Raw genomic sequence first — 25,997 nt, 5'->3', positions numbered from 1 at the left:
ACAGCCTCCCCTTAATCGAGGCTCGACTCCTTTCTCTGGAGCCCTCGAACAAAGTACATCCTTTGTTCGACACTTTAGTCACTTTTGACTACACCTTTGAGTATCGACATGGCTTTGATACCATGTTAGGAATCACGGCTCTCCACAATAGTATGATATTGTCCACTTTGAGCATAATCTCTCATGACTTTATTCCAAATGAGATAGCATTCCTCACTTATAACCCCATGATCTTTCACTAAATTAACTTATGTGGGACCCACTTCCAATAATCCTCAATCCTCGACGGCACCACCATTGCTCCATTGAACATCTTTTTTCACTTAGTTAGGACGTGGGTTCGTGCAATCTCTCTCCGTTCTCTTTTCTATTTTTCCCTTCATTTAAAGATGAATTTTACGAATTAGATAAATATCTCTAAATAATTAAATTTGAATACGAAACTAAGTGAGAGTAAGTATCGACAATAAATGATACGTACTAGGGATTGTAGTAGTTATCATGTTTCCCCCATTCGTGCATGCATTTATTGTAATTAAAACTTTGGGCAACTATTTATTTTTATTATTAAATTTATTTATTGCTCACAATAATAAATAATATTATTTATTATGTCAACCCTATCCTATATATATACGTTACCCTAAAAAAAAAAGCGTTCACTGTTAGCACCAACTCTTGGTCTAACAGGGAAACAATTTTTAATATCATAACAAGACCTAAAATAATTTCTCGACCAATTGAGCTATGTTTAAGTTAACATATTCAAGATCATACAAAAAGTTATACATTTCTAATAAATTTCGGGTTTAAAATGCGAGATCCCACATAAGTAACGATGTGGAAACCTGTTTCTAGCAGATGTGATTTAAAATCGTGAGACTGACGACGATACGTAATGGATTCAAGCGGACAGACTTAAACTATTACATAAAATGTCAGTATTGAGATCTCAATTTTAGAGGAATGTCAATAAAAATATCGGTTTAAAAGTCGTATACGAAATTATTAAGGTATAATTGTTTGAAATAATTATGAAGAAATAAAAGTGGAAAAATATCTCTCTCAACTAAAGTATCTATGATGAGTAGAGGGAAGGGGAAATTACTAAAAAGGGCCTTCAAATTACACCACGCCTAATTTTTTCCACTATCAGCCAAAAAACAAAAATGGATACAAACTCTCTTTTCTCAGCTTTTTCTTTGCTTTTTTTCCTTTTTCCTTTTATTATTTATTTATTTTTAAAATTTTCAATATTGACAGATGGGTACCTTTTGTCAAGAGGTTGGATATTGGTGGTGAAGTGAGGTAGCTTACAAGCTTAGAATAATAAAAAATTAAATTAAAAAACAATATTTTTAGTTTCTATAATTTTAAAAATTAAAATTTGTCCCGTTGTACCATTGTCCATACGAACCTTTTGGCATACCACCGAAACGACTTCCTTTTGATAGCCGACCCCTTTCTCTCTTCTTATAGTTTGTGGATGCCGAAAAGGAAATTTATAAAATGGGTTTGAAGGCTCACGAAATTGACCAACAATTTTTTAGTCTAGTAGATGTCTTAAAAATATAAAAATACGAAGCAAAAAGCTGAAAAAACAAAAACGTTACTAAACAGCCACCAGACACGTTGAAAAAAATGATGGGTGTTTGGATGATTAATTAATTGTGTGATAAATAATTTAAAACGTGATATTAATTTCATGATTATTAAAAAAAATATGAATTAATTTGGTGAAATTAAACCTAATTCAACAAAATAAGTACGTGGGTGAAAAAATATATAATTTTGTATGATAAAATTATATAGTTTTGAAGATGACCAACCAAAAAATGAATGAAAAAAAAAAAAAGGACATTTGGTAATTAAAAAACATGGTCCTACGTAAGACTGCACATGAAGAGAAGACAAGAGATGAGATGTGTCTGATGTCTCAGATAATTGCGGACAAATTGCATGAATGAAGGGAATCCCTTTCTCACTTCGCTGTCATCACAAATCTCCCCTCTTTTTATTCTTCTTCTTTTACGTCCCTAAATAACATGTTCTCATAATTATAATTTTAATCATTTTTTATTATTATATATCTTTTTTTTCTTTCCGCTCTGACTTTCTTTGCTAAATAGGAAGATGCGAATCGTAAAGGATTTTCCATTCTGCAACGTTCAAATCCTACGGGAGAGATGAGAATTGAAAACTAGTTTCTAATCCCTTCATAATCGAAGGTTAATTGGGGAAAAGACAGCGAAACCCTTTTTTTTCTTTATTTGCCAGTTGACTTGGTGGGAAATTTTACTCACACAGTTGTCATCCGAGTGAATGACAGGTCATCCGAGTGAATGACAGGTACGTGAATGAACCAAATCACATTCAAATTAGAGTGATCTATGAAGATAGAATGACTAAGAAAGACTTAAAAGAATTGAAAGGTATTATCTATACCAACAAAATGTACCTTGCTTTATGCTACTCAATCATAAGAACTACAAAATTAAGTGTGTTTTGCTTGGAACAATTCTATGTGTTGGTGTTCTCTTGGAAATTTTCTTAAAATGCACGTAAGTGAGAACAAAACATGTTGAAAAAGAATGAATGTATTGGTCGGCAGAGATAACCTTGACTTTTAGAAGTGAGAGAACAAGTAACATAACTATATTGTTGGAGATGTTCGAAAATACCAAGGCTATCAGATGCTAAGCCCTAATATGAATTCTGGGTATGAGAGATTACAAAAATAGCTTAGTATTTGTAACGATTGAGAAGATAACTGTAGAAGCGAATCATATCATCATACCAACCATTGAATTTAACCTTCTTAAAGATTTAATGGAATGACCTTAAAAGCACGGGTAACATATGAGAATAAGTGGAAACGTTTTGATATCCGATGGTGACGATAAAAATCACTAACTTAGTTGGTTGGTGAAGATAGTGATAAGAAACTATGTAACATAGTTGGGCGAATATGCACCGTTTAGATTAAAGATTTTTTTTTTTTTTACTGCTAAAATGGAAAGGTTAAAATAAAATATTAGAATATTAAAGAGAGAGAAAAAGAAATATTAAAGTTTAGGAAAACATAAAAAAGAAAAGAAAAAAGAGAGAAAAACAGATTCTTTTCTTTATTATTATTATTATCTTTTTAAGTGGGTTATGTTGAGAAAGGCATATGCACATGTTAGTGGGTCCCACTTTCACCAAACTTGATTATTTGGGGTTTTTTTTTTTTTTTTTAAAGCAAAAAATAGCAAAGCATTGGAATTACCAAAAATCTAGGGAATGGGAAATGGGTACAAATGTACATTCATAAGTTCTATCTTTGTGTGTGGGATTGAGACAACATTATAGGAATGGATTTAGATAGCCTTTTTGTTCTCTTTTCTTTTTCATTTTAATTTTTTCAATGCTCACATCTGTTTTGTTTTATTTTAAATATAGTTACTTGACTTGAAAAAATGTCCGATCAAAATTAAGGTTACGAACATTAGGGTTTAGGGTTTACCCTTAAGGAATACTTGTGTAATTACACTTATAACAACCTAAGTCTACCGTTAACAAATATTGTCTGTTTTGGCTCATTATGTATCCCATCAACTTCTTAATTTTAAAACGTGTTTTTCAGAGTTACACAGCAAAACTGGTACCTAACCAAATCCTGTCCTATTTGGACCTTTTTCTTATGGGGTTTCCCATTAGATCTATATTAGGGAGAGGATTCCACGTCCTTATAATGTTTCGTTTTGTTCTCCAACCGATGAGAGATCTCGCACTACTAAACCAACTCATGCATAAATTTCTTCTTTTGGGGAGAGTTCTCTCCCTTTATGACAAAATTGGCATACTCAACAAACCAAGGTACACTAGGCTCTACCTAATACCTGCCTTTCAATTTCTCAAAAAAACGACCCATTAGGTTTAACATCCTTCTTATCGAATAAACAACGATTAGTTGCATGATCAGTATGAACAATCACTTTGGTCCCTAGCATGTAAGGCTTATATTTATCAAATGCAAAGACAACCACAAGTGTTTTCTTCTTTGTGTGATGGTGTAAGTTTGCATAATAAATGATCTTAAAAGAGTTTATAACGAAGTTGACCCAAGACCGCTCCTACGGCATAATCACTAGCATCACATAATATTTTAAAAGGTTGATTCCAATCAGAAACTATAGTATTAAACACAAAAATAAACTTTTTCCTTCGAACACATTGAATGTTAGTAAACAATCTATCAGTTTTTGTTAACAATCCACGTTGATACTATAGGTGAAAGACACTATTTTCATTGGTATGAGATCTTTTGAAGAAATCGAAAGCAAAACCATGAAAATTTATGCTCAAAGTGGACAATATCATACTAATATAGAAGTTGAGGTTGGTTGTTTCTAACCTGATGGACGAATGGACTGATCTTTTTCAAAAAGGGAACCAAATGGCATAAATGTGAATAGCCATGACTCGATCCAAGCTCCCAAACAAGGGGCCCCCAATAAAGAAGGCTAACAACCATACCTTACTGTTGGCAGATTTGACAACAACAGAGGAAGTGCTGCATTGCTGATATGGGCACTTACTTGAAATAAATGAAGAACAAATCATTTGTTTCCAATGGGAACCTCAAATAGAAATAGTTTTGGTGTTTTAGTTCGATAAAATACATGAAGAAAAATCACAAGAATGCATACTAGACTCGAGAGTGTGAGGAAAAGAAAGATCACTATAAGAGAATTTCCTGGATGGACAAGGTTAGGCTTTTCTGCCTCAGACAATATCACTTGAATTTCCTCTTTCAAGTTAGGCTCATTTCTTGTTCTAACCCAGAAAGTTGTTCCCAGTGAGTCTCAACATTCTCCAACTCATCCCCACTATCTATAATTTTGCTTATGATGCAAGGCTGGCTTGAAGTGTTTCAACTATCCGATCGAGTTGTATAGTTTTGCAGCTTAGTGCAATCACATTTTCTTCCACTGTTACTTCTCATCAATAACCTCCATTCATATAAAATATTTGGGTGATCAATATGTCAAGATTTGTTATCCTAACACTATTATATATCAAACTAAATTTTCAATTGACTTGCAATTTTGTAATTAATAGGATTTGAATAGACGATTTTTTTAAAATTTAATGATCAAATATAGACACAAATATAAACTTTTGATAACTTTTGTAACGTCCCAGATCCACTCAGATATTGTCCTCTTTAGGCTTTTCCTTCCATTTCAGGCTTCCCCTCGAGTCTTTAAAACGCGTCTAGGAGAAGGTTTCCACACCCTTATAAATGGTGGTTCGTTCTCCTTCCCAACCAACGTGGGACATCACAATCCACCCCCTTCGAGGCCCAACGTCCTCGATGACACTCTTTCCTTCCTCCAATCGATGTGGGACCGCCCCCAAATCCACCCCTTGGAGGCCAGCGTCCTTACTGGCACACCGTCTCGAGTTTACCCCTCTTCGGGGAACAGCGAGAAGGCTGGTACATCATCCGAAACCTGGCTCTGATACCATTTGTATCGTCCCAGATCTACCGCTAGGGACATCACAATCCACCCCCCTCCGTGGCCAGCGTCCTTGCTGGCACTCTTTCCTTCCTCCAATCGACGTGGGACTGCCCAGCCTCCTTACACACCAATGATTAATTTATCTAAATTCTAGTATCTCAATCTAATTTAATAAACATAGAAGAGTAAATCGTTCAAATTTCAACAGACTGAGCAAGACAATGAGAAAATAAGGGAGATCAGCACTTAATCACGCCACATTCCACCGATAAAAGTATACAGCAATAACTAAAAGAGGATTCAATGTTAAATTTCAGAGAGAAGAAAGTGCCTCACACTAACCTGGCAACTGGAGTAAATCGGAACGCAACGGCGCCCATAGTTGGTTAAAATCTGAGCAAAAATAGCCGGAATATCAGCGACTCCATCGCTATCTTCATCAGAGAATAAATCGATCTCGTTCCTGATACAGCGAAGGAATATCAAACAGATCCTGGTAGTTCGAAAGACATTTTAGGGCTAGCAGAATCAATTGAATGAAGAAATCAAGAGAGTGAAGGATCAGATTTACCTTTAATGACATTTTAGGGATTTCAGAGACATTGTGGAGAGTAAACGATCTCAGAGAGCGAAGGAATGAACTGTCGCTCGAAAAGCGCTACAGAATGAACTGTTGCTCCCTCAACGGATATAAGCGGGAATATTTGAATACTTGGTTAAAAATATTACTATAATATTATATAAATAAATAATTAAATTATCAAATCCATTTTAAACAATTAAAATTTATTTTATTTTTTATTCATTAATAAATATACCTTCCATTTTGGGTTTTAACCTTCATTTAATAATTATCCAATAAATAAATTTAATAAAATTATAAAAATTCAATAATTAATTAGGCATTTTATATTTTAAAAATTAAATATTATAATATTCTCGAATTATAAAAATTTTGAAGGGTAATTATCAAATTCGATAATTAATTAGACATTTTATATTTTAAAATTAAATACGATGATATTAAATGATGTTTCATGTTAATAATGTTCGCTTGACGGGCAGAAAATATATTAATATCGAAATATTGTAAATAACACAATAATTAATTTTTTAAAAAAGAGAATGACTTGGTTTTTTTTTAGTTACCTTACAAGCAAATAAAAAAAACTAATGAAGTTTTAGAATAAATTATATATATTAATTATGGAGAGAATTAAAGAGAAAAAAGAAAAAAAAAAACTGAAAAAGTCAAAAAGTCAATATTCCGACGCGGCGCGTATAAATCTCCGATGTGTACCCGCGGCTTCATCTTCGATCGCCTTCAGTCCTGGTGTTCCACTAAGTCTCATCTGTTCCCTAATTTTTCTGCATCAGTTTCTTCCGCGTTGCCAATTTTCTATATTTGGATTCTGAAATTTAAACATCCCGATTTCTCCATTTCCCCTTTGGTTCTTCCTGCTCGGTTAGAATCCAATCCCCTTTTTTTTCCACCTTAAATCTCCCATAGATTTCTTCTTCTGCTCCTCGGATCAATCGCCCTGATTTGTTGTCGTCAAGGCTACAGTTCCCCGAAGCCTCTCTCAGGGTTCGTGCGGAGTTTCATCATTTCCCTTGGATTCTGTGTAGTGGATTGGTAATTTTGTATTTCTTGATCCATTTTAGGCGGGAATGGATCGCTAGTCGTCGATTTTTCTTTTGAGTGCTTGTTTTCTTTTTCTTTTGAGTGGTCGATTTTTTCATTTCATCATCTTACTGTGCTGGTGATGGTCGCTGAATCTTGAACTGTGAATTCTTTTAATGTAATTTCTTGGATCCTTTGTTCTTTGAATACCGAACCACTAATTTGGCTGTTTCATTTTCGTCCTCGTTGAAAATGTCGTCTATGGGTGTTATTGCTCTTTGTCCTGTTCAGAATGACCACTTATTTTCCCCTAATCGCTTAATTGCTCCATCGGTTTTGGAATCTGATGAATCCATTTGGATATACGTTTCTGTTTCGGGCTCTATGAGTCCTATGCCCATCTTTGCATCGGAATCAATTGAATCTGTGAAGTTAAGGATCCAATCCTGCAAAGGATTTGTGGTGAAGAAACAAAAGTTAGTTTGTGGAGGTCGAGAATTGTCTCGAAATCGTTCGTTAGTTCGGGATTATGGTGTTACTGATGGTAATGTGTTGCATTTGGTGCTGAGGCTCTCTGATCTTCAGGTCATTAATGTGAAGACTTATTGTGGGAAGGAGTTTACCTTCCATGTCGAGCGCGATAGAGATATCTCTTATGTAAAAGAGAAAATCGGTAAGAAGGTAAAGGAATTTGTGGACACTGATGAGCATGAAGTAGTGTGTGGTGGAAGAGCTCTAGATGATCATAGCCTTGTAGCTGATATTTGTAATAGGAAGGATGCAGTCATACATTTGTTTGTTCGGAAGTCTGCGAAAGTTCGTGGCCGACCTGTTGATAAGAACTTTGAGCTCTCTATTGTGGCATCGAATTTCAAAGAACAATGTAAATCTGAGTTTTCCAGGGGAAGTGATCAGAAGAAGAAATACAATGAGGATACGAAAGTTTATACGACAAACTATGAATATGACAAAAAAATTGCACCAAGAAGGCCTTCTCCTAATGGAGGTAGCTTCATGGAGCCCATTGTCGTTAACCCGAAGATCGAAATACCAATACCGATCTGGGATATGCTGAACTCGACTATAGATGGTTTAGACCATGGGCATTTTCCAGTTAGGTCCTTGGAGGGAACTGGCGGAGCGTATCTAATGTTAGACTCATCAGGAAAGAAGTATGTGTCAGTTTTTAAGCCAATTGATGAGGAGCCAATGGCTGTGAACAATCCGCGAGGGCTTCCATTGTCGTTAGATGGCGAAGGGCTAAAGAAAGGAACCCGAGTTGGAGAAGGAGCATTCAGAGAAGTTGCAGCTTACATTTTAGATCATCCAGTAAGTGGACACCGTTCAATGTTCGGCAACGATAATGGCTTTGCTGGTGTTCCTCCTACAGTATTCGTCAAGTGCTTTCACGACGGGTTCAGCCAGAGCCATCGTAGTGAGAAATCGATTAAAATCGGTTCCCTGCAGATGTTCATGGAAAATAATGGTAGTTGTGAGGATTTTGGTGCTGGGGCATTCCCTACTAAAGAGGTGCATAAAATCTCTGTTTTAGATATCAGATTGGCAAATGCAGATAGACATGCTGGAAACATTCTATTGGGAAAAGAAAGAGAAGGGGGTCGAACTGTGCTTATTCCGATCGACCATGGATACTGCTTGCCAACAAGTGTAAGGTTTCTCGACTCGTAGCTCGTAAACTGTGCATTGCATATGAATTGAACTGTTTGTTTGTGTTGTGGTGTTGCAGTTTGAAGATTGTACATTTGAGTGGCTGTATTGGCCACAAGCCCAGCAACCATATGATGCAGAGACATTAGACTACATACAATCACTGGACGCAGAGGAAGATATTGGCCTTCTGAAGTTCCATGGATGGGAGCTGCCTCTTGAATGTGCTCGTACGCTTCGCATCTCGACCATGCTTTTGAAGAAAGGGGCAAAGAGAGGGCTCACGCCATTCGAGATCGGTAACATAATGTGTCGAGAAAACTTGACAAAGAAATCCGTGATCGAGGAGTGCGTGGAAGAAGCAATGGATTCTTTGCTTCCTGGTACAAGTGAAGCAGCATTCCTTGAAACTGTATATGAAATAATAGATCACCGCCTGGATCTGATTGCTGCTTCATTGTCCTGACGGGGAAGGTTATAAAAAAAAGGACCATTTTAGTAACAACTAATAATAGGTGTAATTAATTTTACAATATGTGGATAATGCACATATGATGTTAATGAAATATTATTACTATGTACCAACGACCGACAGGACTGTTTTCTGTTCTGTTTCCTCTTCTTTGTTTTGGCTGCTTAGAAGGATTGTCTGCGGCTTTGTCAATGGCGATTGTTTGGAATGTGGCCGTCATTATATTTTCTGCTTTGTATGCCTTCCTAAGCTCTTTTCCCTTGGGAGTTCAATAAATATCTTATCATTTTTTTTTTTTTTTTTTTTAATATTCCCTTCAATGTCTCTTCGTGCTGTATTGCTTGTTTCATCATATGAATTATTAACAACTCTGTTTCACCATTTGAATGATTGAAATGGTGTATGTCGACAACCTTGTGAACCTGTTGCAAGGCTTCTATCTACGTCAATAGGGAAGGGAAGAGAGAGCTAGAAGAGATTTCTATTCTTTAGCTAGATAGGGGCATGTGGGGATAGGCGTATGTGGGAATTCATTCTTAATGGGAGAATGGAATAGGGGGATTGTGTAAGGGAATTCATTCTTAATGGGAGAATGGAATAGGGGGATTGTGTAAGGGAATTCATTCTTAATGGGAGAATGGAATAGGGGGATTGTGTAACGACCCAGATTCACTGCTAGCAGATATTGTCCTCTTTGGGCTCTCGGCGGGCTTCCCCTCAAGGCTTTAAAACGCTTCTGCTGGGGTAGGGGAAGGTTTTCACACTCTTATTATAAATAGTGGCAACCAATGTGGGACCTCACAAATTGGGAATAGAAGTTCATTCTATACCCTTGTGGTTTGTTTTCCTCTCCAACCAATGTGGGACATCACAAATTGGGAATAGAGGTTCGTGTGGACTCGAACTAGAAAACAAGGAATGAAAGAGAGTGAGTTAGAAGAGATTTCTCTTTATAGTTGAATAGAGGGACAAAGAATAGAGGTCCGTGAAAATTCATTTTAAACGAAAAATAGGGAATTTCTCTTTATAGTTGAATAGAGGGACAAAGAATAGAGGTCCGTGAAAATTCATTTTAAACGAAAAATAGGGAATAGAAGAGAGAGCGAACAGAGATTTTTCTTCTTAGCTAAAGAGGAACGAGAATTATAGCCGAGATGTTCCCTTCCCCGTCCTAGGTGAGATGTCCAAGTTGGTATAGCAGATTTTAGCTATACTTCAAGAGTTTAGTATCATTCGATGTTTTTAAGGTTTTCTTTTCTTGTTATAATTAATGCTCCAAAAACAATGATCCTATGATGTTTAGAAGGTTCATCCTGTTTGTCTTTTCTGCTCTTTTTTTCTTATTGGAAAAAGAACAACTAAGAACACAGTTTTCAAAACAAGCTTCAATGTTTAATGTTGTAAGCTATTCCCAATTACAAGAAGTTGGAGTCGAAGATGGTTTCAAGACCTTTGTGTACACTGTTTATTAGGATTGGCAAAGACTTATGAGCTGATTCAACAACAATATCACTGCTTATTTTGTTCTTTCCAAATCCGTCCCATGATCCGCAACTTCAGCTCTTTCCTTTCCCCGCCCGAGAAGAACAGTGCCATGTTTCGATGTATAATGAGGCCATCGTGGCTGTCTCGGACTTTCTTGTGGTTGTCCCGAATGCTTCGAGGGTTGCCTTCCCACGTTAGCTTCCTCCCATTCCCACCGGCCTCGAGGCTGTAACTGTAGTTTCGGGCGTCTGTTTCGTCGCCCATGAATCGGAGAAACACCATGTAAACTGGTGCCATACCAAGCTGAAAGGCTTCAAAATGAAGACAGAAATACTGGTCAAAACAGTGGAAGACCTGCACAAAGGTGAAATAAGAGCCATCAACAGAAGCTCGCGTAAGAAGTAAGACGTGATCTTGGATATCGTCTCGTGAAATCGTTCAACAGATACTCACAGTTAACATCCATATAGCGTTTTCAACTTCGCATGGATTAGCCTTTACGTAACGATGATTAAACGTGCATCCAGAATGCATATCGACTTTGTGATCATCTCGAAGATGAGAAACAAGGAAAGGAATCTCCCCATCAATTGGGCAGTCTGATCCAGCATAAGGGCAGGTATATGGTCTGAAGTAACAGGCAGATTCATGTTTTAGTTTACTATAGTACGGCAATATCTCCGAGCACCCGAACGTGCAGAATTTACAAGCCAGTTTAAGCGATTCGGCTATTTTTTCTAATGCTAGACATCTAATATCACCGAGCTCTTGTCTGCACGTCGGGCAACGGTTGTCTACCTTCGTTTTACACGAAGAACAGAGGGTATGTCCATTGGGACACTGCACAAACAAAACAATAAGTTCACAACATTCAGCAATATCTTCTCATTTGATGAAGCCACAGATCTCAAGGTAGAATCCGAGTTCTCAATAATAAAATCCTGGTTATAAAAAACATCCTCTTATAGTCCAAGTTCACTGCTCACAAATCTTGTTTGCTTTGACTCGTTACGTATCGCTATCAACCTCACGACCTTAAAACGTGTTTGCCCAGGGAGAGGTTTCCACACCCTTTAAGGAATGTTTCGTTCCCCTCTCTAACCATCGTGGGATCTCACAATCCATTCCTCTTGACGGTTCATTATCCTCACTAACAAACAGCTTGGTGTCTGACTTTGATACCATTTGTAACCGCCCAAGCCTACCGCTAGTTGATATGGTCCATTTTGACCCGTTACGTATCTTCACAAGGGTGTGTAAATCTCTCCCAAGTAGACAAATTTTAAAACCGTGAGACTGACGACGATACATAACAAGTCAAAGCGAACAATATCTGCTAGGCTTGTTACACGAGGTCACAAAGAGGAGCCCCCCTTCCCCAATGGAGGGTGTGGAAATCTCTCTCTAGTTGATGGATTTTACAACCGTGAGACTAACGACGATACATAACAAGCCAAAGTGAACAATATCTGCTAGGCTTGTTACACAAGGTCACACAGAGGAACCCCACTTCCCCAATGGAGGGTGTGGAAATCTCTCTCTAGTAGACGGATTTTAAAACCGTGAGGCTGACGAGGATACATAACAAGCTAAAGCACAGCAACAATTGTCTCTAAACAACAAAAAAAGCTATTCATTTTGCAAATGAGTATATGCAACAGCAAGGGTTTAACCAAACAATTGATACTCATTTCATGAACCAAAGGCCTCATTAAACAGAACATTTCTGAAACAACAAACCCACAGCTTCAGCATAATCAAACAGATCAGAAACCACAAACACCAAACGAATTGAAACAAAAACAGCAACGAACTTGAAGGAACCTGATGAATTGGAGGATACATAGAATTAGTGCAGACAGGACATTCCAGCAGCTCGTGGACACTTGTAGTGGTCGGATTGTCGTTATTGCTGATCCGAGGCTTGGAAATCGACGGAAACTGACAGTGACATTGAAGGGTCTTGTCCTCCTCGTTCATCACGTCCATGGACGGCGGCGCGCGTTCGAGGCCATCCAACTCCATTTTCGGAAAATAATAAGCCTCTCCGACTTGGAATGATTAATGATTCCGCTCCGACAATCGGAAGAACATCAGAATCCATTGATGGGTTTTGATGGGTCAGATGATTCCGCCATTAATATCGCCGGCTTGACGGAATCTGAAGAATGATCGGAAAAATGATTGAAAATTGTTGATCGGAGGGCTCAAATGGGCGGTTTTGAGATCGGAGAAATTGAGAGAAGGGAAATTTATTAATAAGAAAACGAGAAATTAGTTAAAAATCGAAGGGGTTTTTTCTTTTCCCTTCCTTTTTCAGACCCAATTTCGGATGGGTCGACACGACAGACAGAAATGTCGAGGTGGATCGGTTATAGATGAAGAAACTTCCTTGTTCGTGAGCTGTTCCTGTCCTTGTCGCTTCTTATTGAACCATTAAAAAAAAAAAAAACCAAAAAATTAATCATATTAAATTATATTTATATTTATTAAAATAATTATGTATCTTATGATTCTTAAAATTTATCGAAAAAATATATATAGAAATTAAGTTCCGTTCGCCCATATATATCCCTTTGATGCTTTGTGATACTATCTCGAGTCTCGAGATGTCACTGGTCTTCATTGCTCGCTCAGATACGTTCACTGAAAATCGATCCATGAGTTAATTTCCTAATCCAGATATTTCGAATAAACGTTCATTTGAGTATTATTAAGGTATCATTTGAGGATGGTACCTAGTTCTGATTGATTTTTTCCCTCGTGGTCTTATAATGATTTTACGTCCCAATAATTCTTTTCTCGAACAAACTATACCTATAGAGTCTCCCCTTTATCGAGGTTCGACTCTTTCTCTAGGGACCTCAAACAACCACGACTCTTTGTAATGGTATGAGATATTATTCCCTTTGAACATAAGCTATCGTAATTTTATTTTTGATTTAACGAGAAACGGTGAGAGAACAAAAGTCTTCCAAAGTAAAAGAGAAAGGTTGGTTATTGTTTGGAAAAGCTGCAAATCACTAAGCTTTTTCAGCTTTTATCATCCAAGCTTATGTGTTCTTCCGAACATCGTTTCATAGAATATATCTTTTGGACTATAAATACTCAAATGAGTAAATGAGAAAGGTACGTGATTGATAACATATGTCTTAACTTAGCTCACATGCATATGATCCTATGAACGATGTTGTCTAACTCAGCTCACATGTATAGGATCCTATGAACGATATTGTCTAACCCACATCATAATTATTGTCGTGTCCTTTTCTTCTTATGAAAGCTACTTTTTTTTCATTCCTTTTCGTTTTTCAAGTTTCTTCTACGAACTATCATTAACTTTCGAACCCCTTTTTCATAGCCATGCAACTCATAGTAAATTATCGATCCGATATTTTGGGTTCGGTTGAAAATATCATCAAACCGTAAACGAACCCAACCCGACGTCTCATTGTTCTTGTCATATAAAATGGCTTGTGCATTGAGTTCATATTTAAAGCTCGAATTTGAGGTTTTCGAATCCAACCCGAAACTCGTCCACATAAGATGCAGTTACAACAACAAATACTGGGTCTGGCAGTCGCCCGACTCCTACTACATTGTTGCAGCTTCCACTCAGAAGGACGAGAACCGATCAAGTTAGTCGTGCACGTTGTTCGAGCCCATCTATGATGCTGACCATGAAGCCTACTGTTTTCGCCACGTGCAGACATATTGGTCGTTATTTGCAATTCTCTGGAACAGATCTTGAACATCCTTCCCTTGTCCATGAAATTTTTCCTGGAATGATGGAACTATTCGTATCAAGAATGTCGGGTGCAAAATGTTCTGGATTCATGATCCTAATTGGAAGGGATGGACATGCCACTTTACTCAACCTTAAATCGTAATAGAATTCACGAGCTCGTTCTTTGTTGTAATCTCGACCAATACTCTAAGATTTCGAGTACTATGAGTGGTTATAAGAATTGGTGTACGTTCTCGACCTTACGGTTTTAAAACGCGTTTGTTAAGGAGAGATTTTCACACTCTTATAAGAAATGCTCGTTCTCCTCTTCAATTGATTTGAGATCTCTCAATCCACCCCCCTAACGTTCTCGCTGACTGTCCAATGGCTGGCTATGATACCAATGTAATAGCCCACCGCTAGTAGATATTGTCTGTTTTGGCCCACAGCCTAACGGTTTTAAAACACATTTGTTAGGAAGAGGTTTCCACACTCTTATTAAGGAATGTTTCGTTCTCCTTTCTAACCGACGTGAGATCTCTTGGTTTTAGACATGAGGAGTCTAAAATCATGCATGTTCGGATCTATTTAGATTTTCGTAACCTCATAGCTCGTATATGCACTTGTCTCGACAACAAGTTCAAGTTCCATTAGAAGAAAAAAAAAAAAAAAGAGTAGCATGAGTATACAAAAAAATTACTCGGTAACTAGCAAGATTGTAAGCTCATAAATCGTTCTTAAGTCTTATGTTAATCATTCGTATGTCTAATTTCATACCGAAATATCGCCTGTCTAAGTCATAGACTCTCCTAAATTTGAAATAGAAAATATCATACTATTATAAGAATATATATATCATATTTGTTCTCTTAGCACGTTATGTCTGTTAATATTATAGCTCGAAACTCTCAAAGGTATGATTCCGAATAACATGACAACTATTATTAATCAGACTCGAACAAACCTAACATGAATATTATAATATACTATCCAACCCTTTTATTATTTTTAATGGAGAAAATCACAGAATCCAAACTCGTGGTGTTCAAACTTTCATATATTTTAAGATGAACGTTAGGTATCACCTAACTCGGAGTTCAAATGCTGATGTTCATTGTGTGATATTTTTGTGGTCGGCCCACGTCACCAAATAATTCTTTATTTTTTTGGCTTGTCGATGTCGTTGGATTATGAAGTGGACCCGAATATTTGATGTACGATATACACTTAATAAAATGTCTAATTTGATTTGATTTATACCTAAAACTTTATATTATTTTTTGCTATAAACTTTTGATTTCATAAGAGAAAAACTAAACACTACCTATAAGAGCATGAAGTGGACCCGAACATGTTTTAGAATTATGAAACTGACAGCTATAAGTAACGGACAATATCCAATTAGATTACAAATTTGTTTATTAAGGTTGTTTTGATGAGTATTTATGTTTCTTGTTTTACTAAAAAAGAATTAGAAACACGACCGTAAAGTAGCCGCCGACAGTCCCACCGTTGCGTGTTCATGTCCTTCTCCGGTGACAACACGTACGAGCAACATGTCCCTTCTTCAACGGTGTGTGAGTTTCCTCTAGCGTTTCTTCCTCCTCGTGGTGGCGCCAGCAACAACGCTCAACCAAATTCGACACAAGGTCGGTGCGTGAACCCTTTGCGACCGTGCTTATAAACCCATGATCAACTTTTTAATAGCCGATGTGGGACTCCTCGGCTCGACCTTTTCGAGCTCTTATAAGCCCTAGTACGTGGGTGAGTGATTACTACAAAGCATTAAAGAAAGGGAAAAAAGAGAGAGGATTGTAAGTGGTAATTGAGGCAACATATCTGAAATAATTTATAATGTGATAGTTGAGGTCTCTTTTCAAAGTGCTTATACTTTTAAGGAACATTATTCACCCAAGAAAGTGGCATCATCAAAGTGCTTTCACTTCACTTTCTTCAATCTAATCATCAACTACTACTACTAATACCCATTACCCATTACCCATTAAAATCAGTTAAAGATCATTCATGACCTAATTCTCATCACCTAATCACCTTTAATTTTTCACCCATGCAACCACATGTCATAGCTAATACGAGTTAAATGAACGATGTAATATACCCATTAAACAAATATCTGACGATCAACGATATCCCACATGGGTTGGAGAAGGAAATCAAACATTTCTTAATAAGGGTGTGAAAGTTTTTCCCTAGTAGATGCGTTTCTGAACTGTGAGACAGATGGTGATATGTAATGAGCCAAAACGAACAATATTTGTTAGCGGTAGGCTTGGACTGTTACAAATGGTATTAGGGCCAAACAGTGAGGATGTTGGACCTCAAAGCGGGGTGGATTGTGAGATCTCACATGAGTTGGAGAGAGAAACGAAGTATCCCTTATAAGGGTGTGAAAATTTCTCCCTAGTAGACACGTTTTAGAACCATGAGACTAACAGCGATATGTATCGGGCCAAAACGGATAATATCTATTAGTGGTGGGCTTGGACTGTTACAATGGTATTAGAGCCAAACACTGGCCGGTGTGCTAGTGAGGACACTAGGCTTCCAAACGGGTGTAAATTGTTAGATCCCACATGGGTTGGAGAGGGAAACGAAGCTTATAAGGGTGTGAAAACCTTTCCCTTGCGTTTTAGAATCGTGAGGCTGACAACAATACGTAATGGGTCAAAACAGACGATATCTACTAGTAGTGTGCTACAAATAATATTAGAGCCAAATACCAGGCGGAGTGTCAATGAGGACGTTAGGCCCCCAAGCAGGGTGGATTGGGAGATCACACGTGAGTTAGAAAGTATAAGGGTGTGAAAACTTCTCCCTTGTAGATCCATTTTAGAATCGTGAGACTAACGGCGATACGTAACAGGCCAAAAAGCAGACGATATCTACTAGTGGTGTGTTACAAATGGTATTAGAGCCAAAAACTGATCAGTGTGCCAGTGAGGATACTGGGCTTCCAAACGGGTGTGGTTTGTGAGATCCCACATGGGTTGGAGAGATAAACAAAACATTCCATATATGGGTGTGGAAACCTCTCCCTAGTAGACGTGTCTAAAACCATGAGGCTAACAATGATACATAACGAGTCAAAACGGACAATATCTACTAGCAATGAGCTTGGACTGTTACCTACGTACAGGGTATTATAGCACGTGCAAGATACTATTTTTTTAACGCAAAGTTCATTTCACTAATAGTATCGTTCTACATTTTTAATCTCCTTACTTCCATTAGATAGATAAATGATATTTTATTCCGTCTTCTATTAACAACGCACAACATACGATAAAATCAGTACGAACAACGTCCATACAAAGGTAAAAAATGAATAACGAGAAGACATCTAAGAACGATAATCATGATATTAAAAATTTGGATGATAATACCCTTATTGGGACCTAATAAAACCCTTTAAAATTTAGGTGGGTGACAGGCAAACCCAAGCGTGCAAGTTAACCTTAATTTAAGCATGGATAGAAAAGTTAGGCATTTAGGCAATAATTTAAACAAAAACCAAACAAATCATCTCTTGATATTACAAATCTAAACCCCAAAATCTCCATTTGTCAATCATTGTTCATCACAATATATTCAATTTCCTTTAGAGTTAATGGGTTTTTCTCTGTTTCCATTGCCACCACATAACCCACTAAGTGTATTACTACTACTCCAAATTGTGCATCAAACCCACCATTTATAACAAAGTTTTGGATACAAATTTTTTATTCTCCAATGTCCTAACTTCCAATTCATAGGCTTTTGGAAAGAAAGGTAAGAGTTGAAGTGACTATTTATGTATGCATATAAGGTTTGTGGTGAGGTCCAAGAGGGAGGCTAAGAAAAGTGGCCAAAGTTGTTGTTATTGTGTTCAGCAATGGCATCAGGAGGAAGCTTGGAGTGGCGGGTGAATGTGGGTGATGGAGCAACGGAGGTTCTGAGGCCAGAGGGCTCATTTGTGGGCAGAATGGTGATGGGGGTGAAGGGCTTTGTTTGGGGATTGTTTGTGAAGGGTTGGATGTTCTTGGAAAAGGCTTGGGGCATAGCTAACTCTGAGCCAAAGAAGGCTGTTCATGGCCTTAAAGTGGGGTTGGCTCTCTCCATTGTGTCTGTCTTTTACTATATGAGACCTTTGTACGAAGGGATTGGAGGGAATGCTATGTGGGCTATTATGACTGTTGTTGTCACTTTTGAATCCACTGTGGGTTAGTTCTTCAAATCCCCTTTTGTTCTTTATAAGCTTATCAATTTTTTTTTTTTTTTTTGTTACTTTGAGATCCCACGTCGGTTGGAGAGGGAATGAAACGTTTCTTATATGGGTGTGGAAATCTCTCCCTAGTAGATATGAGCTGACCGTTATACGTAATGGGTCAAAAAGTGGATGATATTTGTTAGCGGTGGAATTTGGTTGTTACAAATGGTATCAGAGCTGGACAATGGGTGATGTGCCAACGAGGACGCTGGTCCCTCAAGAGGGGTGGATTGTGAGATCCCACATCAGTTGGAGAGGGGAACGAAACATTCTTTATATGGGTGTGGAAATCTCTTCCTATAGACGCGTTTTAAAACTGTGAGGTTGACGATGATACATAACAAGCCGAAGTGGACAATATCTGCTAGCGGTGAGATTGGGCTATTACAAATGGTATCAGAGCCAGACATCGGGCGGTATACTAGCAAGGACGTTGGATCTCCATGGGGGTGGATTGTAGATCCCACATTAGTTGGAGAGAGAAACGAAGCATTCCTTATAAGGGTGTGGAAACCTCTCCCTAGTAGACGTGTTTTAAAACCGTGAGGCTAATGACGATACGTAACGGGTCAAAGTAGACAGTATCTGCTAGCGGAGGGCCTGAGCTATTACAAATGGTATCAAAGCCAGACATTGGGCGGTGTGCCAGAGAGAACGTTGGGCCCCTAAGAGGGTTAGATTGTGAGATCTCACATCAGTTGGAGAGAGAAACGAAGCATTCCTTATAAGGGTGTGGAAACCTCTTTCTAATAGACGCGTTTTAAAACAGTGAGACTGACAGCGATACGTAACGAGCCAAAGCGTATAAATTATCTTCATCATGATCGAAAACACCCATCATAATTACTAATACGTCGATTATAACGTTGGATAGTTGCTCTATTTTGCAGGCGCAACGTTTTACAAATGTGTAAATAGGGTAATAGGGACTTCACTTGCTGGTGGTTTGGGCATTGGAGTTCATTGGGTGGCAGCTGAGTCAGGCGATAGATTTGAACCAATAATCCTTGGAATCTCCCTTTTTCTTTTAGGTAATCATTATTGACTCAATCTTTTGGTCTCTAAAAGCTTTCACTAATTCCATTACTAACTCTCTTATTGGCTCTATGTTCCCATGCATGCAGCCTCAGCCACCACCTTCTCTCGCTTCATACCATCAATAAAAACAAAATTCGACTACGGCGCCATGATCTTCATCCTCACCTTCTGCTTAGTTTCGATCTCGAGTTATCGAGTCGATAAGCTGTTTGAGCTTGCTCATACCAGGCTCACCACCATCGCCATCGGGACATCGCTGTGTATTATCGTCAGCATGCTTTTCTGCCCCATGTGGGCTGGCAGTCAGCTTCATAGCCTTGTCTTCCGCAACTTGGATAAGCTTGCGGATGGCTTGGATGGTAAATATCTTTCGTCTTCATTCATACTATTCGTTTCAGTGTGCTTCGATCGATGGTTTAGGTTCTAATCACTTAACCCGTCTTTTGTTTTCAATGCAGGTTGTGTTTCGGAATACTTCAAGAACGTTGATGATCCCGAGATGGAAAATGAAAATCAAGAGTGTCATGATTCGAAAGCTCAAAGCTATAAATGTGTGCTCAATTCAAAGGCATCGGAGGAGTCAATGGTAAGCAAATAGATACCATTGTTGTTTGTTAGAAATCACGAACCTCTACAATGCTATCATATTATCCACTTTGAGTATAAACTCTCGTGGCTTTGCTTTTGGTTTCCCCAAAATGTCTCATACCAATGGAGACAGTGTTTTTTTGCTTATAAAGCCATGATCATCCCATTAACTAGCCAATGTGAGACTCTCTCCAACAATCCTCCCCTCGAACAAAATACACCATAGAGCCTCCCCTTAATCGAGGCTTGACTCCTCTAAACCCCTCGAACAAAGTACACTCTTTGTTCGACACTTGAGTCACGTTTAACTATACCCTTCGAGACTCACAACTTCTTTGTTCGATATTCAAGGTTTCTATTGACATGACTAAATTAAGGGCATGACTCTGATATCATGTTAGAAATCTTGAACCTCCACAATAATATAATATTGTCCACTTTGAGCATAAACTCTCAAAAAGGCCTCGTACTAATGGAGATATAAACTCATGATCAGCCCTTTAATTAGCCAATGTGGAATTCCGCTCTCAACAATCCTGAACACTGTTTTCATAATTTGCAGGCAAATTTTGCAAGATGGGAACCAGCACATGGGCGTTTCGGGTTCCGACATCCATGGAAAAAATATCTTGAGGTCGGAGTAGCAATGCGCAAATGTGCATATTGCATTGAGGCTCTTCATGATTGCCTAAACTCAGAGATAAAGGTGCTTAAAACTCCAATTAATAGCCTCTTCATAATGCAATATTTGATCTAATTCACTTGTTTTTGGATGTTCATGCAGGCACCAAACTCATTAAAATTGCTTCTAGTTGAGCCATGCAAGGCACTAAGCACCTCTTCTTCCAAAGTCTTGAAGGAGCTATCTATTGTAATCAAGACCATGAAGAAATCAACAAAGATTGATTTGGAAGTGTCAGATATGAACATTGCTGTTCAAGAGCTTCAAGCTGCCATAGCTTCATTTCCAAGCACTCAAACAGCCAATGAAGAACATGAAGCTGCAACAATTCCACCTCTAATGGAGCTGCTTCCACTGGCTACATTGGTGTCATTGTTGATTGAAACGGCGTCGAGAATCGAACATGTTGTGAACGCGGTCGAGACGTTAGCAAACGTTGCTAATTTCGACTCGGAAGAGGAGAAGAAAAGGTCGAGTTTAGATAACAATGATCATCATGTTGCCATGAGAGTCTTTCCCGAGGCTTGAGTTCATTAGATCATTAAAATGGTTGGTTATATATATATATATCTATCATATCTCCTTTTTAAATAACATTATGACTATACACTGTATAGAGTCTCACATACCCTTTGTACTATTTTAAAACTCCTCAAAGAACTGATGAATATTTACTATTAGCCATATGATATAAACAAACATCTTAAACCTTCGTCTTGAATTATTCAACAAATGAAAGGAGGGATCAATCATCGATCATGGTGTTCCATAAGTTTCAACGGGACCTATTACACGATCCATGGCTGAGAAGATTGAACAACCGTTCATTTTTCATCTACAAAATTGGATAGGCTTGATTCAACCTCCATTTCATATGTTACAAGCTAACTCGAGTGAAGAAGAACCATTTAGAGATTTGGTAGTCAACATTTACAGGGTTGGAGCGGAACAGGAGTTGACATAATCCTAATCAACATTTAAAGGGTAGTACGAAGTTATCAAACTTGTCAATCATGACCCTAACTTCTTTCGGTGAAGATTTGAAGGGTTAGTAGTTTTTTTTAGATTATAAATACCCACAAAATTGGATGGTTGGGTTGGGCTGGGGTGAGGATTAAGATTGCCTTATCTAGAGAGAGATACGGATAAAAGATGGTTTTTTTTTTCCACTTTATGTCAAGAGGCGATATGATGTAGTAGATTAGATGAATGTTGTTAATGACCTCGTAAAAAAAACGATCAATTTGTTGTAAGTTGTCATGAAGAATAGGTTCATGCATCTCCTATGCATGTATTGTCATTTATCGTGGTTCATAACTCTCATTTAGTTCATAACTTTTTTGGTTCATATTCTCGTTTATTTGATTCATGTATGAGAATTCGTATTGCTGTGTCTATATAAAGACATGTCTAGCATTTTTTTGAGGTGTGAATTCGTTGTCATTTTATATTGCGTATACGTAATTGGGAGAAACTTTATAGTTTGAGAATGTGAGAAATACACTTGTAAACACTTTAGTTATAGTGATTGGCTACCGCCAGTAGATGTAGGAGAATTTCTTCTCTCCAAATCACGTAAATGTTTGTCTCTTTGTTTAATTTCCGTTTGTTGGGATGTGAGTGCGACCAATCTTACCTCCGCTCCCACTACATTAATTGGATATCAAACCATTTTTAGACGTGACATTAGGGTACAACACCATTTTATAGTGTATAGTTCATGTTCATATATTTGTTCTATAGTAACTATACTGATCCATTTTTCGAGAGACTCAAGCCACAAACCCTACAAAGGAATTTTTCAAAATCCCCACTTATTTATTATTTAATGAAATCAAGCACATTCACATATGAACATGCCTCAATCCATTCTTATGTGTGGATATTCAAACAAAGCCATAGAGCTACATAGAATCATGAGCTCCATATTCAACAATATTGTCAGGCATTCTTGTCGGGCTGTCGTTGTCATCAGCAACGCTCAGTTTGTAGTACAGCAGGAGCTTGATATTGCCTTGAACAACCCCAGATGATGTACTGGTTACCCTAAATCGTGTGCCATTAGGACTTATAAGCTCAACGGGGCTCTGGAATTGTCCACTTCCAGTACTATTTGCTATCTGGATTTGCTTGGAGAGAGCTCCCCAGTTGTTCTCTAAGCTTATCACTGCTTGGTTTGGATAAAACTTACCGCTAATATACTGAGCAACCTGTTGCTCAATATATTTAAACCTCGCAGCTTCAGCAGTGGACTGAATCAGCACAAGAAGCGCCGCCGCAGTCAGTTGTTTATTGTAGTAAACCATGTTGGTAACTGCAGTGCTCAAGGCGGGGATTCCAAGCTCTATCGAATCTCTATATTTGCCTACGACGCCTTGAAGCCTGTCGTAATTGCCCGTAAAAGGAAGTGTTATCTTTTGAGTATTTTGAAATAAGAGCTGCCTGGCTTGAGCTGAAGTGTCTTCGAAAAAGTAGGATTTTGCATTGGCACGATACGCTACGATGTAGACGTTGGATACGTTCACAGCCACCTCGACGGTTTCGTAGTTATAATTGGTGATGGTGAAGAATGTGAACGAGCCTAAGCCCGTTGCGGTGGAAGGCAGCAGGGGTATGTTGCACACTGTTGCTTTGGTTGGAAGAGCATTCCTGAGCTGGGTTATGAAAGCTGAATAGGTTGCTTTGGTAGCTGTGGACAAATCCAAGGCTATGTCAGCCTTGAGAGTGGGAGAGATAAGAGAGATGGCGAGTAAGAAAGAGGTGATTGCTATGAGTTTGTTCATCTTTTTCTCTCGGTTAGGTTGAGTGGTATGAGGATCTTGATGTCTCTTTATAGATGGGGCAATGTTTTGGATATTTTTCTTTTTCTAATTACGACCACAATTCACTTGGGTATCGTCGCATGTCGTTGGAACATTTCTTATAAGAGTATGGAAACTTCTCTGTAGTATACGTGTTTTGAAACCGTGAGACTGACGGTGATATGTAACGACTAAAGTGGACAATATCTGCTAGAGGTGGGCTTGAGCTGTTACAAATGGTAGCAAAATCAAGTCACTGGACGGTGCGAGGCACTAATGAGGCTGACGACGATACGTAATGGGTCAAAGCGAACGAGCTATTATATCCAAGTGAAGGGCTGACGATGATAGGCCAAAGTGGATAATATCAACTAGCGGTGGGCTTAGGTTATTACAAATGGTATTAGGGCAAGTCACCAAACAGTGCGAGCCACTGGTCGGAGTAGGGCTAGACCCTCTCCAAGATAGACGCGTTTTAAAACAATGGCTGACGACGATATCTAATGGACGAAAGCGGATGGGCTAGTATACCCAAGTGAAGGGCAGACGACGATATGTAACGTGCCAAAGCGTACAATATCTGCTAGTGGTAAGAGTAATTACACCCAAGTGAAGGGCTAGCGATGATATGTAACGGGTCAAAGCGAACCATATCCAGCAGTGGGCTTGGGTTATTACCAATGGTATAAGAGCCCGTCACCAAACAGTGCGAGGCACTGGTCGGAGTAGGGCTAGACCCTCTCCATAATAGACGCATTTGAAAACAGTGAGGCTGACAACGATACTTAACGGGCCAAAGCAGACGGGCTAGTACACCTAAGTGAAGAGTTTACAACAATATGCAACGGGCTAAAGCGGACAATATCTGCTAGTGGTAGGAGCAAAGAGTACAAAAATGGACAGAAACTACATTTAAAAAAAAATGGTAAGAATAAAATAACTAAAAAAACTTAAAAATTAGCGGTGATACGTGGAACTCTCTACCAACAATCGGAACAGAGAGACCAAATCACTATAAAAACTGAAGAATCAAAACCTAAAATTTACAAAGTACGAACATATAGGGACTAAATTGTTATAAAAGAAAGTTGAAGGACTAAATTATTACGTTCCCGAAAGTTCGATTGAAAACGAGAGAAAAGGAGAAATATTCCATCCTTTTCTATATACTATTTTTTTTAAAAAAATAAAACCAAGTAATAATGGAAAGAATTCATAGTAAGAATGAAGACAAATTAGAGTCACGGATCAAAACAAACGTATTTCAACCATTATTAATTAAAAATTTTATTAAAAAAAAATAAGGATTTTAATATTATTTTTTCAAGTTTACAAATATTTTTTATTTTTCTTTTTAAATTTAAATACATTTTTTAATTTTTTTTTTAAATTTAAATATATTATAGAAACTTTTAACAAACCTATTATTTAGGGAAATATCAATACAAAATAATTGATAATATATAATTTAACATCAAGAGAATTTTAAATATCTAATAATTAATTTCTAAAAAAAAAATATTGTGGTCCTATTAATTAATTATATTATTTAGAAATATTATTTTAAATATGTCACATCTATATAAAGGTGGTATAAATTTGGATTATTGAGGCTGAATGATGAAAAGGTAAAAAAGGTTAAAATTATAAATTTATTCTATTTTATCTCTGTTACTTTTAAATGGTCCAATTTTTTTGACCGACTCTTGTAAGCTATTTTACTATAATTTTATTTTTCTAAAATAATCTTTATTATTCTTCCTTGTATAAATTTTAAAATTATGTTTGGCACGAAAATTATTATTATTTAATTAATTATATACAAATTAATTTCAAATTAATTAATAGTAGTAATTAACTGAAAATACAATAAATAAAATAGTACAGATCAAATCGAATAAAACTCAAATTACAAATGCCAAAATAATATTTATTAAACTGTGTACGGAATGGTTGCCAAAGTTACTATTTCTTAAGTAAAAAACAAAATTTGTCCCTATGACAAAGACAATACACGTAAATTACCGACATCGAAATCTTAGCACGAGATAAGTTTTTGCATATATGTTCGTAAAGACAATCTTAGACGACGACGACAAAAAAAAAAAAAAAAAAAAAAAAAAAAAAAAAAAAAAAAA

The 25,997-nt window shown here is 37.5% G+C and overlaps 4 protein-coding genes across 4 annotated transcripts; 2 read left to right on the top strand and 2 right to left on the bottom strand.

Annotated features, from left to right (window-relative positions):
* Positions 1–6,753: 6,753 nt before the first annotated feature.
* On the top strand, positions 6,754–9,495 carry LOC111460605 (phosphatidylinositol 4-kinase gamma 4-like). The gene is made up of 2 exons (XM_023103804.1): positions 6,754–8,799; positions 8,879–9,495. Exons 1-2 carry the CDS (start codon positions 7,384–7,386, stop codon positions 9,263–9,265), a joined length of 1,803 nt encoding a protein of 600 aa, XP_022959572.1. The 5' UTR covers positions 6,754–7,383; the 3' UTR covers positions 9,266–9,495.
* Positions 9,496–10,641: 1,146 nt separating this feature from the next.
* LOC111461228 (E3 ubiquitin-protein ligase SINAT3-like) lies at positions 10,642–13,121 on the bottom strand. The gene is made up of 3 exons (XM_023104746.1): positions 12,581–13,121; positions 11,210–11,596; positions 10,642–11,110 (listed from the first exon to the last, which is right to left on the bottom strand). Exons 1-3 carry the CDS (start codon positions 12,779–12,781, stop codon positions 10,781–10,783), a joined length of 918 nt encoding a protein of 305 aa, XP_022960514.1. The 5' UTR covers positions 12,782–13,121; the 3' UTR covers positions 10,642–10,780.
* A 5,122-nt stretch (positions 13,122–18,243) lies between these two features.
* LOC111461009 (aluminum-activated malate transporter 10) lies at positions 18,244–21,705 on the top strand. Its single transcript, XM_023104432.1, has 6 exons — positions 18,244–18,703; positions 19,641–19,781; positions 19,875–20,147; positions 20,247–20,374; positions 20,939–21,082; positions 21,161–21,705. The coding sequence occupies exons 1-6, from the start codon at positions 18,376–18,378 to the stop codon at positions 21,584–21,586; spliced, it is 1,440 nt and encodes a 479-aa protein (XP_022960200.1). The 5' UTR covers positions 18,244–18,375; the 3' UTR covers positions 21,587–21,705.
* Positions 21,706–22,855: 1,150 nt separating this feature from the next.
* LOC111461188 (type I ribosome-inactivating protein trichoanguina-like) lies at positions 22,856–23,879 on the bottom strand. Its single transcript, XM_023104692.1, has one exon. The coding sequence runs from the start codon at positions 23,839–23,841 to the stop codon at positions 22,963–22,965; it is 879 nt and encodes a 292-aa protein (XP_022960460.1). The 5' UTR covers positions 23,842–23,879; the 3' UTR covers positions 22,856–22,962.
* Positions 23,880–25,997: the final 2,118 nt, after the last annotated feature.

Source organism: Cucurbita moschata, unplaced genomic scaffold (assembly GCF_002738365.1).
Source record: "Cucurbita moschata cultivar Rifu unplaced genomic scaffold, Cmos_1.0 Cmo_Scf00024, whole genome shotgun sequence".
Classification (NCBI taxonomy): domain Eukaryota; kingdom Viridiplantae; phylum Streptophyta; class Magnoliopsida; order Cucurbitales; family Cucurbitaceae; genus Cucurbita; species Cucurbita moschata.
The sequence above is the reverse complement of the archived record's forward strand: the minus strand, read 5'-3'. Positions and strand labels throughout refer to the sequence as shown.

What these genes read in the sequence shown, in the direction of transcription:
- LOC111461009 (XM_023104432.1), top strand. Translation starts at nt 18,376, where the DNA reads ATGGCATCAGGAGGAAGCTTGGAGTGGCGGGTGAATGTGGGTGATGGA. An exon ending in GCTTGCGGATGGCTTGGATG is followed by an intron (nt 20,148 to 20,246) that starts GTAAATATCTTT and finishes TTTTCAATGCAG; the next exon opens with GTTGTGTTTCGGAATACTTC. An exon ending in GCCTAAACTCAGAGATAAAG is followed by an intron (nt 21,083 to 21,160) that starts GTGCTTAAAACT and finishes ATGTTCATGCAG; the next exon opens with GCACCAAACTCATTAAAATT.
- LOC111460605 (XM_023103804.1), top strand. Translation starts at nt 7,384, where the DNA reads ATGTCGTCTATGGGTGTTATTGCTCTTTGTCCTGTTCAGAATGACCAC. An exon ending in GATACTGCTTGCCAACAAGT is followed by an intron (nt 8,800 to 8,878) that starts GTAAGGTTTCTC and finishes GTGGTGTTGCAG; the next exon opens with TTTGAAGATTGTACATTTGA.
- LOC111461188 (XM_023104692.1), bottom strand. Translation starts at nt 23,841, where the DNA reads ATGAACAAACTCATAGCAATCACCTCTTTCTTACTCGCCATCTCTCTT.
- LOC111461228 (XM_023104746.1), bottom strand. Translation starts at nt 12,781, where the DNA reads ATGGAGTTGGATGGCCTCGAACGCGCGCCGCCGTCCATGGACGTGATG. An exon ending in TGTATCCTCCAATTCATCAG is followed by an intron (nt 11,597 to 12,580) that starts GTTCCTTCAAGT and finishes TTGTTTGTGCAG; the next exon opens with TGTCCCAATGGACATACCCT. An exon ending in ACGCTATATGGATGTTAACT is followed by an intron (nt 11,111 to 11,209) that starts GTGAGTATCTGT and finishes ACCTTTGTGCAG; the next exon opens with GTCTTCCACTGTTTTGACCA.